The sequence below is a fragment of the Rhea americana genome, unplaced genomic scaffold (genome assembly GCF_003343005.1).
Source record: "Rhea americana isolate MKP2758 unplaced genomic scaffold, rheAme1 scaffold_83, whole genome shotgun sequence".
In the NCBI taxonomy this organism is placed as follows: Eukaryota; Metazoa; Chordata; class Aves; order Rheiformes; family Rheidae; genus Rhea; species Rhea americana.
Window position 1 is genome coordinate 2,893,184 of NW_028187012.1, and position 17,604 is coordinate 2,910,787.

A 17,604-nucleotide genomic window follows, 5' to 3' on the forward strand; every position below is an offset into this window, starting at 1 on the left:
TTAGTGTAAATTCATCCAAGCAAACCTATGAGCATGACAGCTGGATGCTGTTCTTACTTGTTTTGACTATCTCATCATTACTTCAATAGAACTACATGCTTTCAAGCTTTCAACATATGATGAGAGTTGGTTGCAAGACTTCTAACACCAAATTAAAATTAAAAGCAATGACTAATAAAAATGGTGATTGCCGACATTTTTTACAGTGTTCTTCCATTGGTTATTCCTTTTTTATCACTTGAGATCACCATGGTTTTTTGACAAGCCTTTAGCTTTCAACAGCTCACAAATTAGTAGCTTTTGGCTCCAGTTTATAAAACTAAAGCCCATGAAATCTGATTACTCAATATCCATACAGGCCTTTCTTTGTCCAGTTTAGCACTTGTTTGGCACTTGATGAAAATATGGCAGCCTACAATGGATTAAAAGTACCATATGTATCACAGATTACTTATGCAATTAAGACATCCTTTCTTTAAATTTGTATATGAACTTTAAAATTGGCTTGCAAGACAAGCCTATGCAAACCGGGTTCATTTTAAGAGTCTCCTATCAGATGAGTATCTGCCAAGGCCAATCAATACTATTTAAAAGTACCTTTTGCAAATTTAAGAATTTGTGAGACAAATTCTTAAAGATTTGGCACTTAACTGTGCTCTTAAAGAGTGAGTTTTTCCCTTATGGCATAAACTCTTTCCCAAAAGACTTGCAAACTAAATAAAAAAAAAATCACTGTTGCTCTAGAATGGGTGCCTGTAAAGGCAGTTAGAGCCATAATGTATTAATTCATACTTTATATTATTGTAATGGTATTTATTCATACTTTATATTATTATACTTCGTAACGTCTGTACGTACCTGGCAGCAGGTAAACCTGACGTCAGTCATGAAAGACAAACTGGAGCGCGATGCTATCCTAGATCTAGGAGAGCAAATAGTGTTTCTTTGGAGTATATGTTTGAAAGAAAGCTCAAAGGGTTCCTGACGCCAACAGCCACTCCTAAAAATGTGCCTCTGGGCAGTGCCTTATCCCAGCCCAGCTGAAGGTTCATCTTTTCTGACCTTTTTACTCTTCCAGGTTACTTTCTGACCTTTTTGGAGCCGGTAAACAACATCACTGTCGTGCAGGGGCAAACCGCGATCCTCCACTGCAAGGTAGCAGGCAACCCCCTCCCAAATGTCCGGTGGCTGAAAAACGATGCTCCACTGGTTCAGGAGCCGAGGCGGATCATCATAAGAAAAACAGATTACGGTTCACGTTTGCGAATCCAGGACCTCGACACCACCGACACGGGGTACTACCAGTGCGTCGCTTCCAACGGGATGAAGACCATAACGGCGACGGGAGTCCTGTTTGTAAGGCTCGGTGAGTTTGTGGCTTTTATAATCGTTCCGGCTGCTTTAGAGACTGGGCATGAGTTTTCACAGCGGCGCGCAATAAGATGTGAACTTGGTGCTTTCTGAAAAAATAAATAAAAAAAAAAAACTTCTCAACGCAAAAGGAAACGAAGAAAGCCGCTGCCCGGGCCCTCTCCCCCAGCGCACGGCTTCTCGGTTGAACCCAATACCCATTTACTGGTAATAAAAGAAAGTAAATACGGATTGTGTGGTCTGTAAATACATAGTGCAAAAAAAAAAAAATCTAAAGAAGGGCCTTGTCTGCCCTTTGATAGCTGAAGACACACTGCACCTTTTGAGAAGTACCTATGTTGCATTTTGGAGGCTCGGTCATGCAGACTGGAAGCCCGGCTTTAGTCTGTTTGATTTGCAAGTGTTTCTGAAGCTGTGGGGGAAAAGGACTGGGAAACATTTTCCAAAAATTTCTTCAGTTTCTGCGATAATAATAGTTAACTGCCCAGTTTAGTTTGCAGCGATTCGTTAAACACAGGGCGCCACATCTTACTGCTGTTACAACAGAGGTTAAGGGCATGCCCCTGCCCTATCATAAACTCTGATAGTAAAGCTCAGGTGGATTTAATAGGGCTTAGTACGGGGTAAGCAACGTGTCAAGGCAACATATTGTCAGGATAACACGTTGTCTTTTTAAGAGGCTATTTTCTTTTTATAGCGGGAGACGTTTTCTAACAAAAATTAAGTCCATTCAAGTTGCTGCCTGAATGGCCAGAAGATTCATGTGATTTTTATTTGTGGCTTCGAAAATAGCAATATGTAATTACGCGCCGGAAGCCAGAGGGTTTTGTTTGAATCTTGAGGCAAGCCTTCCTTAAAGAGACCCCGTTTGCCTTCGATTGCTATCGACCTTTTTTATGCTGCCGTCCTTGAGTCCAACCTGTCAACAACGCTTGTTTGTTTTATGTTTACAGGTCCAACCAACAGCCCAAATCACAACCTGCAGTAAGTACTTTCTGGAAGTTACTTAATAAACTCTGACCAAATTTTGTTCTTGTAGGAATTTCATTTGTAAACACAGTACCCGCTGCCTGCGACCACCATGTGTTTGCTAAAAATATTTAATTTGACTGCAGGCTCTCAGAATGGCCAAAGCGGTCTCAGACAAGGACAGCATTGTGCTACAGTGGGTTTTGGTTTGATAGAAATTTCTTAAGCAACTTCTGCTTGTGTTTTTCATTTTTTTAGAGAAGCAAAATACCACAAAGTCATCATGTTTGAGCAGTAATCATTTATAGGGCAAGTACGAGCTGGACGAGTGGTTGAAAATGAACGGGTCAAATGCTCTGGTTGCTGCGGTTGTAAATCTACCAATGCCATATTATTATAACTGGAAAGGTCAGATGAAATGAGCCTGGGATCCTGGTTTGGAGTGGTCAGTGTAATTTTGGCTGTTTTAGTGGGGACTTGGTAACTTTGGTTAGTTGCCTGGGCTCTCACGCTGACCCCATTATAAAGATGAAAAGAGATCAGTTCTGTTTCATCGTCATTGCGTTACGTGTTAGTATTAATTTAAATCCTGTGTGTTGCTCAGTTAACAGAATGAGAACACTGTCCAGGACCCTTGCATATGTTAAATAACTGCAGTGTGGTCACTGGTGATCACTAATCTGGGATTATCTTCACGCAATAGTCTTACCTGTATAAAAATTGATATCACATGGTATATATTCCTGTATTTTTATATGGTCTCATGTAAATGAATTTAAAGGATTTCAACATCATGAATTTTCATCATTTTCTTAAAATCGATTGCTAATTACTGAGTGTTTAAAAGCAGCTCTTCAAATGACAGCGTACAGAAAGTAACCATTTTCGTAACCACTGAAACCTTTCTTAAGGTCTTATGGCACTTTTTACTTTACAAAACTGCTAGGCACCTGCTCTACAAAAAGAAAAATAGCCAGATATCAGGAAGCTGTCTGATCTTTTACAAGGTCAGAAARCAGGGACTGGTACAAGAGGCAGGAAACTAAAATATGCCCTGCAAGCACTCGACTGCAGTTCAGAGCAYGCGGCCCTTGAATGCAGTCGATGAGTAGTAAGTTGGGAGCACAAGATGAGAAGCTGGCAACAGCTGCTTCTTACACTTTCTTACAGCTTCTCGCAGTTACAGGACTAACTTCTGGCTTTTCCCAGCTTTTAACTGCTTGACAAAGTAACCTTTACCTTTTTGGAAATATAGGTTAAAATAAGCAACTACAAAAAATTCTATCAAAATCCTGTGTGGGAAAAAATGCTGTATATGTCATTTGGGTCCAAAGCTGGTTTGGGATAATTACACCTCTGAGACTGTGCTGTACCGCTGGTATCAGTAGTGTGACTGGAAGCAGTGGAAAGCTGTGCCATGCTCCTTTTGGAACTGCTATTAAAAGCTGAAGTGAAGAATATCCGGGCTAGGAGAGACTGAAAGGAAAGCTGAAACTTGAGAAGAACAGGTTCAGGTCTGAGGTCTAGTGAGGAGTCTTCCGGGACTTAGCATATCAAGTTTTGAAGGGTTACAGGTCCCTCTGCCTCATTTCATCCCTGCTCCTGTTTCCACTTTTCTTGCTTCTTCCTACTTATCCGGGTTTTGTCCACCTTTCTCAAATTCCTGTCTTCCTTCTGACACATTTTCTTTCATTTTTAGTCTTTTCATGCCTCGCAGTTGTTCCTGCCTTCCTCTGCTCCGTGCCTGCTGCCTACTCCGGCAGTGGTGGTTTGGTTTCAAGAACAGATTATGCTTTTTTTACTGCATATTTTGTATTAAATAGCGCGGGTTGGATTTGAAGCTCGAAAAGAGGAAAGGGGAAAAAAGGAGGGCTTGAAATCGCTAGCGGCTAGTGAGAGCGGAGCGCCCGAGGACCRGGTGGGAACAAAGGGCTCTTTCTCCCGGCCGCCTGCCCAGCACGGCCGCGCGGTGCACCACCGAGTGCCGTCTCCCTCGGCATTGAGGCTTCCCCAAAGCTACGCTTCGGTGGAAGTGCTGAAACCTAAAACCATTGTATCTTAGCTTTAAACTACGCCTAATGAATTACTAAGGGATAAGGGACCTTTGCCTATGTAGATACCATCTCGTGAGGCATTTTTGTGTAATCTGTGCGTTCTGCTCTGGCTTTCTAGGAATCATATAGCAAGTAAGGGTTGCCGTAGATCAAATGCCACATTATGCAGTCTGCTTTGCCAGTGCACAAAGGAGCCTTGACTTTCAGATAATGAAGTTGAGACATTTCCGTAAAAGTCTTAAAGTAAAAATTTAAAASCAAATACACAGTTTTACACCAGGATGCACTTGATGGAGGATGGCTTTATTTTCTGTGAAGCTCTGTAGCTGTAGAAACCTCTAGAGATTTTTCTATAAAAATGGAAAAATACAAATCGATCCAAATTACTTTGGTTATCAAAAGGATTAAAATCTTCAAAAGCATTARAACTACTACAAATTGATTTAAGCAGCAAAGAAAACCAAAACACATCACAAAACTGGGCTCTGTCCGAAGGAWAGTAGTGTCCAAAGGAGCTTGAGTTCCTGCGCAGCGGGTTGAATTCTTTCTCTCACCCTAAAATGCCTTAACAGTTTGCATCATTAACGCTTTCCACTTTTGGCTTTCTAAAGAAGGTGACCTGCTGTCCATCTGAAAAGGTGTGAGTGTGTGGAAATAAAGTAAGTGGGAAGCAAATATCAGAGAAGGGTATTTTAACATAATTTAAGTGATAGGTGTTACTGTCTTGGAGTCTAAGAGCAGGAGGGCAGAAGCAGCTGCCTTTCCTTCCAAAAGTACTGTTCTTACAAGATGATTTTATTCTAAAAGACTGAGTGTTTCCCACTCTAACTTATATTTCTCTTGAACTGAACTGTAAGATTGAATCTCACCCCTCATGCCRCTTCCTGACTTGAAGCCATGACTGGCATTTTCACTGAGATCCTGTCACTGTAATGGGGCCGGCCACYTTGAGGGGGACTTGAGGTGGAAGATATCTAATATTTCCTGCTCTAGGGCTTCTGGAAAATCTGATGAGGCTTTAGAAGAAGAGAGGCAGGCAAAACAGAGCCAAAAGAAGTAGTTACAAGTTAAGCCCTTGCAAAGTGCAGCTGAAGAGAAGCTGCTCTGTTACAGTGGTGTCCATTTTCCCTAATGGACCTTTCTGCCATCTGCTAGGGGTGGATGCTGGGAGGTGAATGTCTCCCTCCAGAGCCCTGTGCAGGGGAAGCTGGCTGTCTAAGAAATGATGTGAATGAACTATGAAAAATCCATGTCTTACCAAACCCTAATACCTCTTCTGACCTGGGTATTAGTATATGCTGAATTCTTAGAAGGAGAAATAGGTGGGAAGAAACACCCTTGTCATAGCAGAAGTTATTGCTGCTTTGAGCAGGAATTTTTGTTGTACCAGCCGTTCAGCACAAACTTGCATTCTGCCATTCCTTGGTTCATTCAGGTAGTTTAGGGCAACAGTAAAAATTTAAAAATTCAGTCAATTGAACAAAAGTAGTGAAGGYATTGGAATTTAAGAAAAGCAGTTCTTTAAAAGAGACCAGTGTCTTTAAAAAMCAGTAGCACCTCAGAGTTAAAACACTGGTGAGGAAACAGTAGGCTGGGGTAGGCAATTTATTCCCTATGGGCCTGCATAGCCCATCACTCCTATCACATGGCCGAAGCGCACCTCTCCTTTGAGCCCAACGGGGGTCTTCCATCTGATGTGACCGCTGCTCCTACAGCCACATGATGGGGACAAGTCTGTTTTCATCACGTGACAAATGTCCATGTAATTAKAAGAAGGGACAGCGGCAACTTGGGAAGAGAAAGCAAGGGAGCGTGTCATCTGAGCACTTCACCCCAAAGCCACCTTCCTGCTCATGTCTGAGGGACTTCTAAGAAATAGGCAGTAACTGTCAGGGAACCTAAATTATTTTTTGTGAGCTGGATCTGGTGGGCAAGGTGAACGTGCCCAATGTTGCACTAGAAGGAGGAATACTTTCCTTGCCTACAGTCACCAAAAAAACCCTCCTATCTTTTCCCTCTCCTTGGTTAGTGTAAATGCTGTCCTGTAGTTTCAGTCCATTTCAGTCACCAATAATTATATTTTCAGTGTCATACGAGGTTTTCTTAAAATTCACAGACACAAATATTTTACACCTAGTGCAACAAAGTTATACCAATTCAGAAGTTYCTTTTTTCTATTCAGGCCCATAAGGACCAGGTGCTTTAAAGGTGGTGCTCCTGCAGACCSACACGCACACCTTTTGTTTCATCAAAACTATTCACTTGGCTGAGAGGACCATATTTGAAGTGGATATGTTTTATTTCTAAGATRCTTGTGGTAACATTTTGAAGTTATAGAGTAAGCGCGTACTTTGTATTATGGTTTCCAGCTTTAATCAAGGAAGAAGTAGTATTTTGTGATTAGAATGCTGGATTGTGATTTTAGAGATCTGGATTCAATTTCTGGCTGTGCCTCTGTCTCCATGTGTGACCATGGCAAGCTGTTTAACTTTTGTTTCTCCATTTCTTCTRCATAAAATGGAGATGGCCAGTCTTGGGAATCTCTTTGCCTTCCCTTGTTGTGGGATCAGATCATTTCAAAATGTTTACTCTRTCTTCTCTTCCAATAAAGCCAGGAATGTTCTTCCTATTTTACGAGTGAGGAACTGAGGCACAGATTATCTGAAGCTGGTCTACATTAAACGGCATGTGTTTGCTTTGGCAGATTTCCTGGCTCCCTGGCAATCCAATCTGGGATCTGGCTGGAACATGCTGCAATTCCCTTCTAGGCTGCGCGTCCCTGTTTTGTTGACTTTTTTGTCTTTTTCCCCCTTCCCCAGCAAGGCAYGAGGAWGGAGGGGAAGCTGGATTTCAGCCTRGTGTGGGACTGGGGCTCCTGTCAGAGCACGGAGACGCAAAATCTCAGAGCTGCTTCTGGGCCCATTAATTTTAATGTCCTTTGACAAGCCATTCGGGCTGAGACGGGACACTCGCAGAGAAAGGAGGGAACTGAAACCAAGGCTTCCGTGGTGCTGCACTGAACCAGCCATTGCACCTCAGTTGTCGTACTCTTCTTCTACCTTATCTATTTTGAGAGTGTAACTTTGGAGATCCAGTGATTGGTTTTTACTGTGACTCTATAGCACCCAGCCTAGTAGGGCTGATGTGTGCGCTGTGTCACAAATAATACATATTACTGAAAATTTGGTGTGTCCAGAACCACAGAGCACACTTGGAAGAAGCTGAGACCTTTGTCATATTGTGGAAACCAGRAAAGAAAATTTTCCCTAACTTACTTTTGTGGTTTGCAGTAATTTGATTTTGCTCAGGAAAACCTAGAATATGTATAGTTTAAGCTAGAATTAAAGAGCARTGGAAGTACTGATTTGGGTTGCTTTGCACAGTGCTAGATCCTGGCTTCTTCCCACATGACCCTGTTTCTTCAACTTTAATTTTCCACTTAAACCTTGTCTATTCTTTAATAAACAAATGATGAAGGAGTAGGTACAACTGTGTATATTTCTGTAGCTTGTTATCTGGCAATACTATTGCGGGTGATAGTYGTCTTCTTTCTTTTAAAGGAATGAGAGAATAAAGGAAGGAAGCTGATGGGGAATATTGAGGAAAGGTTGCGGTAATCTGTCATGCTTACTAATCCATGCTGAGCAGACATCCAAAAAATGATGGGATGCTGAACATATGTGTAAAAGATGATTAAAAGTAGACCTCCAGGAAAGCTTTACCTTCTCTGTGCTACCCTATAGATCAGATGCCCAGCTCCTCAAGGTGTAATACTGCTGCTTTTCTCTGCATTACCTGGTTACAAAGCCAAGAAACCAGCCTTATGGGAGTCTCCTGCTGCTGCAGCAAGGTCTCCAAATAGCGTAGGGAGAAGAGGCCATCAGTTACACTTCTGTATAGTGTTATAGTTAAACTAATTTAGGGTTAAATGTGAGGCAGTACCTTCCCACTTGTGATTAGCAGTGCCACGAAGGCAGTGTTTTACGGACTGGACAGCATATAATGAAGGTAGGGCTTGCAACTTTGCCCTTATATAGGGGACTGCAGCAGGCAGCACATGAAAGCACGAGAATATTTTTCTCTCCTAGAGGTTTTGCTTTCCAAAATTTAGAAATTTAGCTTGATGATGGATATTAAAGGAAGCTAATGGTTTCTAGAGGGGAGGACTTAGGCACAGCCTGTGTCCTGGCAAAGCCTCCTTCCTACTTTGCAGAGCAGCGCCTTGATTTTTCACAACCTGCAGGCTAGCACATCAGTGAAGCCCTAAGGTGCATCTCTGGGGTGTGCAATGTACAGCTAGGAGCAAAATGCTGTTCTGACTTTGTTTTTGGGGGTTATTTTGTTGTTGTTTTGTTTTGTTTTTTTAAAGTGTGACCCCAGCAGGCCCTCCTCTAGCAAATACAAGCTAGCTGGTCAGCAGCGGGTTGCTTGTGCTTGGGCAGCTCGGAGAAGCAAATGCTGTTAATCCACCAAAGAAGCTACTAGCACAATAGGGCATTGGCTGTTCCTTTTAAGGATATATGTAAATTGATATTCAAAAGAGTAATGGCCCTTGGGCTTTTGGCAAGTCACTAGTGCAGCTGTTGGACATCCCCGATGTAACCGGTGATCTTTAATTGGTTCTGATTTTACTTCCGCCCTCTCTCCCTCCCCTTCCCTCCTTYGTTCAGTAGCTTAAATGACTTTCAAAGTATTTATTGTATGTCCTACAAAAGGACAGTTATATGTCCCTGGGACTTCCTGTCATCATTTGATGCTGCATTGAGTTTAATTAGCGTTCCTTAGGATGCTGAATAGCCTTTAAGTACACAGAAGGAAAGGGTGAATACTAGAGTTTGGCACAAAGGTAAAGRAACACTACTCTAGCGAAAACTGAGTAATTAAAAAAAAAGAGTTAGTGTTGTAATACTGTGCCACAAATCATCCTTTCAATTTTTATGGCTTTATAGTTAATTTTCCCCTACTTTTGTATTATTCTTCTCAGCTTCAGATTGGAAGAATCACATAAACTATAAATGCAACTGATTTACTGTGCTTGAGRAAAGGTGAAACAGATTTTACGAACTTTCAATTTAAACATTTCYCTTCATAACGAAATAGCATTAAGAGTGCTGGAAGGTATTATTTAAAAAAATAACTTGAAAGAGAAAAGAAAAAAGTAGTAAGGAAATCTGTTCTTTTAAACTGATACTGCTCTTTTAAATCTAAAATATGAGGTATTTGAGGTAATATTTCCCTAAAAATAAAATAGCCAGAAGCACATCTCATCAGCAGTCTCTCTCGTGTTCTGCAGAAATATCATTCACCAGTGTCCCGTTTGTCGTGTAAATAATACGAAAGAGGCAAAGGATAAATTTACCTGGGAGCCATAATTTCATTATGAAAATATTCAGTGTACAACAGAAATTTTGATTTTACACATATGTGCATATGTGCGTGCGCATCTTGCACACACACACACACACACATACACACACACACTTTGTTTTCCCAAAGTTTTTCCAAAAGTTCAATTGGCGAGGCGGAAAGAACTCTTCCCCCATACTTTTCCTTCAAGCTGGAAAATCAGTCTCGCTTTAGTTCGGCAGGACGCAGGCGTCTCAACAGGCTCACCTGCAAACAGTCCTGATGATACCTTCATCTGGCTCTGTTCTGCAACATTAGCTGGAAAAGCTCCAATTTTTAGCCCACCTAATGCCGGTGGAGTAGTTTCATCTTGTAAAACAATGAGCAGAGGAGTAAAAGAAACCCGTGTGATGTTACTTCAACAAGTATCCTAAAAAATAATGTCTCGGCAGTGAAAGGATAAGAAAACACTGTTTATCACAGGAACAAATCTTGTACCCTTTCAGCAGGAGCAGCGCGGACTGTCTGTTTTATCCTGTGATAGATGGCAGTTCATAACGTTACGTAAATACGTGTGCATAACTGTCAGTTCTGCTAAATCGCACKGCAATCAGAAATGGAGATCAAAAGCATTCTTGGGAGTATTCTGTGTTAACAAAGTCCAAATGCCGGAGCTGCTTTCGGAGTCGGGGCCGCGGCGGCTCAGGAGGGGTGCGATAGTCCCCCTCGACTGCGGGCAGCTGCACGGTGGCGAGTTGGTYCCGTCTTCGGTAATTAACGTGGAAAAGAGTCTCAGCGGGTTACGCAGTTCTGCTGTGTATTTTCTTTCTTCTTTTGCCGTCAGTTTGGGGGAGAGAGAGAAGCAAAAACGTATCACAAGATTGTGCGAGACTGAGCAATGAGTGATTCACCATCACTCTGGGGAACAGATCACTATACGCAGCATCCTGATTTCCAAGCACTGCGAACTACTCGCTGACATGCTAAATGTAGGAACAGCATTCGATTCCCTAATTAACTTTCCAAAGTATTTGTTTTGATTAATGTAGAGGTTATTAACTTTAAGCATGATTAGATTAATTTATGGAGTTGCCAGGCTGGTACAATTGCTACTTACTGCCTATCAAGCTAATAATGTTTGCGTAGTGTTGTGTGCGTGTTGGCTGGAAGTAAATTACAGCTGCGATTTTCAATGTGAGCTGTTTTGCTTTGCCTGAGATACAACACCGTGTCTGCTATTATATCATACGAATGTCTAAAAGGAAAAATGCGGCACTTGACCCCCGATTAATTCTACAAAGGAAGAAGGAAAAAGAGAAGCCTTCAGAAACAAGGTGTGCTGTACGCTCAGTAAGGGGCTTTTAAGTCAAAATGAAGGAAGGTGAGGGGAGGTAATGCTTGGGATCAGGTGAGCACTGAAGGGGTGCAGAGGACCCCCAGCAGTTTGGGGGGCCACCAGCCCCAGCAAAGGGTGGCTGCCGAGCCCTGGCCCCTGCTCGGCCGCTGCAGCCACACGTTGCCGATTGCTACCCAGAGGGTAAGTAGGAAAGAGCTGAGAGTAGTGGAGTGTGTTTTTATTTCTATTTCTTGAGAACTCTGGAGGCTTTGATTGAAAGAAGCGTATAATCTTCTGCACAGGAAAAAAAAAAAAAAAACTTAATCATCAATGCTATTGCGTGGAATTACGACGACACACCAGATTTATTGTGTGAGGGCTGGATTTCTCTGCTGCACCATCCAGAGCTTGTTGCTGCCCAATGCACACAGAGCTATAATAGCAGGCTGCTGCCTCCYGTGGAGACCAGCCCAGCAGAGGAGACACGTATCTGCTTGTTTGTCACCAGAAAGGAATGGCAAGACCTAGAAACAGTAGGTTTTGCCCCAGCTTCTGGGGGACTTCTGGGTGTAGCCCTTCCTGTGCATCGCCATCCTGGCTKGTCCTCCCACTTCCAAGCCCCCATCCTCCCTGGGTGCTTGGCCTCCTACCAGCACCATGTCTAACCTTAGGCGCTAACCTTGATGTGGTGCCAAACAGTGTTATTTTCCCAGACCCATCTGCAAAGCTTGGTGTAGATAAGATCTTTGGAGAACTATCTGCTACCTTCTCATAGGCTGGGACTGACCATGTGAGGATGGACATGACTTAAAGGTTGGACAAATTTGGGTATGGGTAGTGTCTCAGGGCACTCTTCTTAAAGAGCAAGATGATAATTTTGTCTGGCCTCATTTTTCAAAATGTCTGAATCATGTTTTGAACTTAAAAACAAAWTAGCCTAAGACTGTAGAAAATTGCAACTCTAATAAATTCTACAAAGTTAACAGCAGCTGTGACAACAGCCTCTAATGCTGGGAGGTATTCTGAACAGTAACTCTGGAATCTTGCTATATTAAATAGTTTATATTATATCTATGTTAAATAGCAGAGAAACTGGCAAGTTGCTGAGAGGCTTCGTATTGTTGCTTAGATGTTTTTAAGTCACTTACCCTGGGATTTTCTGAGAAGTGCAGTATGCTAGTTTTTTTTAAAGACTGGAAAAAAATCTGTGAAGCTGACATTTTAACRTTTTATGACTATAAATAGTTTATAGTTTTAATAAAAATATTCTGTGAAGGACTTTGAAGATGAGGATTTCCATGTACACAGAACTACACAAGCTTGAACTTTGATGCTATGATAATTTCTGGCTGTATTACAAAGGGCTCTATGCTGTCARACATAATCTCTGTTTTAGCTGAAATAGCAAAGCCACCTTTTTTAATCGTTATGTAAAAAAAAAGAAGGAAGAAAAAAACATTCTACAGAAAGAAAGCATTCTACAGGAGGCTTGCTATATTTTCCATCATTCAGGAAAAACTCAGAAGTGGAGAAGCATGAGGTACTTCCATAGAATTTGTTTTGCTTTGCTATTCTTCTGTCTTTCTAGTAACCTCTTTTTTTGTCGAATTTATAAAATTAGCTATTTCTGACCACGCCTTCTTTTCCCTTGAGACCATATACCTCCCACCTGACTCTGCCACTTGTATAAAGTTCCCATAGCGACTACATCAACTGATTTTAATGAACTAAATGAAGCTATAACACTTGTATTTATGCATAGAATTTGCTTACACAAAGTGTTTTTTAATGAGCTGAAGGCAAACAGAAAATTTCTGTTTGTGCATAGAATTTGCCCGCGTAGGCATCAATCACAAAGCGTGAAGAGCTACCCAGAGGGACCAAAGCCACTGCACTGTCCTTTCCTGGTGGCTTTGCTGCATCCCCGTGCAGCTGCCGTGCCCTCCTTGCCCATTCCTTCGGCTCGTGTCTCTGGCTGGTGTGTTTTCAGCTGGTCGACGCCAAGGCCGTGGCTCTTCCAAGCCCTTTCTGGAGCAGAGCTGCGGGTGCTTGCTCGGGTGACTTGGCACAAGAAAGGAGGCAGGATAAAAGCAAAGACAATCCTAAAAAAAAGCATAAAAAAGCATAAAATCCTAAAAAAGGGATTAAAGAAAACAATCCTAATACATGGAGAGGGAAAATTTCCATAGCCAAAAAGAAAGAARAAAGAAAGAAAAAGAAAGAAAGAAAGAAAAAAAGGTAGGTGGATGGGGAAGGGAGATTCATACCACTTTTTCTGGTGCCCCAGAGGCTGGAATGTGGCTGGACCAGCCCTGCGCTTCCATATGCTGAAATTCCCTCTCTGAAATTCAGTTATTYGGTGACGCCGATTGTGACAAGGATGTGTCTGTGAAAAATAGCTACTAGTCAGCCCAGCCGACTCACAAGCTTCCTTGCGCCTGCTCATTGGAAGTCGAGATTTTGTCCCAGCATGTTCGCATCAATGTGGCAGAAGGAGAAATTAGAAAAATACCGCTTTGGTAAATCAGGAAAGACAGTTTGAAAATAGAAGTAAGATTAGATCATCTGTTTGAACTTACGTGTGGTAGTTCGGAGGCATTTGTAAGAGGAATAGTTGGTAATTCTGCCAGAGATAAGGCTCTGTTCCTTGCAGAAATTTAGGAAGTAAATGTCCTAATTCAGCTGTACTTCTTTCATCTTCATKTTGCATAATCTCCATTTCAAATGGCAAAATTCTTCATCTGCTAACAACAGCTTCGTTGTATATGTGTGATTCAATTAAACTGATGTATCAAAAGCCAGACTTTTCACTGCTCACCGAGTAACACGATAGTGGCTAATGGGTAGAAGAGCACTTAGTAACTTGTATTTCTGTAGGACCGCTTCAATTRTTTTACCCAGGTAACTGCAATAAGGGTAATAACTCTAGTATGGGGCTGATGCAGGATGATTCTGTGAAAGAAATGCAGGCAATACCATTTTCTGTGGTTTTTACCCACTTTAAAGGTTAAACAAAGTATCCTGACTTTTGTGTTAAAAATCACTGCTGTTGTAATCAGTTATGGAAATGAGGCAACAGGCTAAAAATAAGGTTATTGGTTGCACGTTGCTGTTTGTCAAACAACTAATTTTTCTCTAACTTGTTATAGCCACTAAGTCCGTTTGCAGTTGTGTTTTTACTAATGACAAGTCAAAAACTTGCTTTATCTCTTACCGGGATTAAAGTGATGCCTCAAATACTATGCTTAAAATTAACAAATTCATCATGCCTGTTGCTTTAATCAGCAGAATAATTGTTATTTTCAGCTAAATTTAGACATCAAAGATGGAATTTCGGTTAACAATGTTTTTTAAGAAAATTGCAGGTAGATATTCAAATGAAATTCAACACAGTTTTTCAGAGGTTCTCTTTAGTGTTACTTTTTATTTCACATAGAAAGCAGCAAAACAAATGCTGTTTGTTAATGTTTTTCCAAGTCCTGTGTTAGCAGTAAGGTAATCTTATTTGGGACTGCTGCTACACTCAGTGAGCATCTGGCAGCAAAAGTCACGGGCCATATCCCTAGTGAGTGTAAATTGCCATAGGTCCATTGACTTCAACTGAGCTATGACTATTTATACAAATTCCCCCACTTGCTAGTTTTTGACTTTTTAGGACTAGACTCCTTTTCTTTTCCAATGCTATTTGTCGCATTCCTTTAGCGAACGGGAAAAGTTTCTACGTCCATCTTCTGCTTTGGAGAAGTCCCCGAGGCGTTAGCTGCTTTACCAGCTGTTTGCTGCCGTGCCGCTAGGTTTGATCTTTGGACGCGGGCGAAGATGTGCAAACAGATGATTTTATGTGCAGGAAAGGTGGGTCGTTTACAGCCGAACCTTTGGTCGGAGAGCGGGAGCAGGCGGCGGAGGAGTACYGGCGTGGTGCTTAGGGAACACCTGCCGTCAGCGCGACCTTTCTCACTAGAGCAATAGTTCCCGTCGGGTGATGCTGCTTGGGAAAATCCCACTCTTTCCCTCCATCTATTATTTATATCCCACTCCGGTTGCTTCAGAAGTCAATAGTAAAACTGCTGTTGCTCTCCTTGGTGGGATGCGACAGATTTTAGGAGCAATTTTATAGCTTCTTGCTGTGCGCCAGCAGCAACTACTTTAAAAGGTGATTCTCTTGACACATTTTAACCCATGGCAAAACACGAGTAAAAAGCCTGTTGTTTTATTTGTTATTTTCCCTGAAAGGTGAATAGACAAGCTAGACCTCCAAGTAGCAGTGAAGAAAAGGGAATTAAATGTTTCCCCTTGCAAGCTAAGTAAGCTGCAAGCAAGATTTTTCGCCTAAGAATTTTTGTGCAATAACATTAATACAGGTTCACTATGTTTTTGACAGGAGGCAAATTTGGGAGGACTGATAGCTGCAGAAAGGCAGCGTGTTCCTGTCCTCTCTAGATCTCCCCTGTCACCTGTTACTAGTGGGAGCAAGCAAATATTAAGTGAAGTGAACTCATTTAGCCACGGAAAAGTAGTGATCCCCCCGTGTGCTGAGTTAGCTCCCCGGCACTGTGATACGACATACGTCAAGAGTAGGGGGAACAAATTACCGGGACGGTCGTGCCGATTTAAATCAGTTCCTGCTTTGAAATGCAGTAAAAACAAAACAGGAATAGATAGGTATATTAAAGACAGAATTTCCTGAACTTCTCCTGGTGCTCTCTGTAGCGCATTTCCAGCGTGTTAGTGTGATTTGCCTCTCTTGGACCAAACATCAGCCCTTTTTTTCTTTTTAATTCCATGTATTGCGGTTCATTTAACCTGTGTGCTTCCGGCTTATCAAGTAGCCACATACTGGGTTAAGTGAACTTGGAATCTGAAATATGCTGCCTGTCCTTTCCCCTCTGGTTTGATGACTCTTGATTATAATCTTCCTCTTTACACAGCTTCTGCCATAAAAATTCTTCAGCCAGAACTATCAGAAACTCTAGGACTTTCCCAGAGGATAAGTGACCTTTTTCCAAATTCCCTGCTTCTCCACCCATGACAAACAGGACGATATAATTTTTTCATCTTTTGCTTAGCCTGTCGCTGTTTAACTGTGTTTTTTTGCACACCTCTTCTTGCTTGCCTCTCTACTTGTGGAGAACATAAGGGAAATCTTAATATCCTCCCTTAGAATTTAACCTTTTTTTAATTCTAAGCTATTTGCTATCTGGGCAAGATAGGTCAAAACTTTAGATTTTGTATCTGTTGTGGGAAAAATTATAGGTAATTTTGACAACAATTGTAAATTTGCTTATGGGAAAATCCTGTAAGATGACATACTTACTAACTTTTCAAAAACTAACCTATGGGATATCCCTATTATGTTCTATAAATTGGTTTAACAGTGTTTATTTTGGTAAAGTATAAGTTGAAGATCTATCCCTCTAAAAAACATCGAAGTTTGTTATTTGAGTATATTCAAATAAGTTGTCATCGAGTTACAATTTTAAATAACCCTTTTGTTCATCTTCTTATGGGATATATTGGCAAGACATTTTTCAGCTAGTTTTTTAAAAATATATTGGATCTAATTGTGTAACTTGATCCTCTTTCTTTATTGAGTTTTGTTTCACTATTTGGGTTCAAAACCAGAAAGTGGACTGCAGTAGATTGTATTCAGAAGATAGCTAAGATTTCTAGTTTTACCTGAACATAAGGAACCTGTTTTGAACAATTACATTTTTATTTTGCATACAGAATATTGAAACACCAGAAGATTTGTCCTATTCTTCTCTCCCGAATCTCTAATCTCCCATCACATGGCGGTACTCGAGTGTAGCTTTCAGGGCTTTCTTGAAAAGGTGCGAAAAGCACACTCTTAATTGCGTTTCCTAACTACTGCTTTATTTATTGCAAGTTGTTTAGTCCTTGCAGCTCTAGCACTTCTGTGCCAAGATGGATTTCTAGTTACTTAATTTTCAATGTTGGTCATTTGGAAGTTATTCATTGTTATTACAAGCAACACTTGGGAACTTCTTATGTTTTATTCTGAATCCAATGTTGGCCTTTTGTGTTTAAATGCCAATACTGAATTAAATAGAGAATGAAGAACATGAGTTACTTATTACATTGTAACAGAGGCTCTCAATGTGTACCATATGTCAAAAAAATTTCAAATTTTGCTTTACTTAACTAGTTGTTATTCAGTTTCTGAATACTCAGTGTGGCAAAGTTCCTCTTTATAGCTCAGGCACAGTATTGCATCTCTTCTACCATCAGGAAAATCATTTGAATTTATGACAGGTTTCTCATTTTAACAAAAATTTGTGGGGTGCAATCACAAATAAGATACCTTAAAGGCAAATAAATATTTGATACTTCTCTACTCTACTCTCAAAATTCATTTCACGAGCCCTCATGTCAAAGGGCTAAAACCTTTTAAGCCTTCCTGTGTTCCTGTAGTGAACTTTGTGCTGTCATATGTTCTTGCATCTTTCTTAACAAGTTTGAGGTGGAAATAATTGTCTTTTTTCGCATAAAGCGAGTACTGCTCTCACT

General features: G+C 41.1%; 1 protein-coding gene across 1 annotated transcript in view; it reads left to right on the forward strand.

Annotated features, from left to right (window-relative positions):
* The window catches only part of ROR2 (ROR family WNT receptor 2), a 68,190-nt gene that overhangs the window by 34,390 nt on the left and 16,196 nt on the right, over positions 1-17,604 (forward strand). The window contains exons 3-4 of the mRNA XM_085323260.1: positions 1,079-1,366; positions 2,325-2,355. Of these exons, the coding sequence (XP_085179386.1) occupies positions 1,079-1,366; positions 2,325-2,355 (319 nt within the window). The remainder of the gene's footprint in view (positions 1-1,078; positions 1,367-2,324; positions 2,356-17,604) is intronic.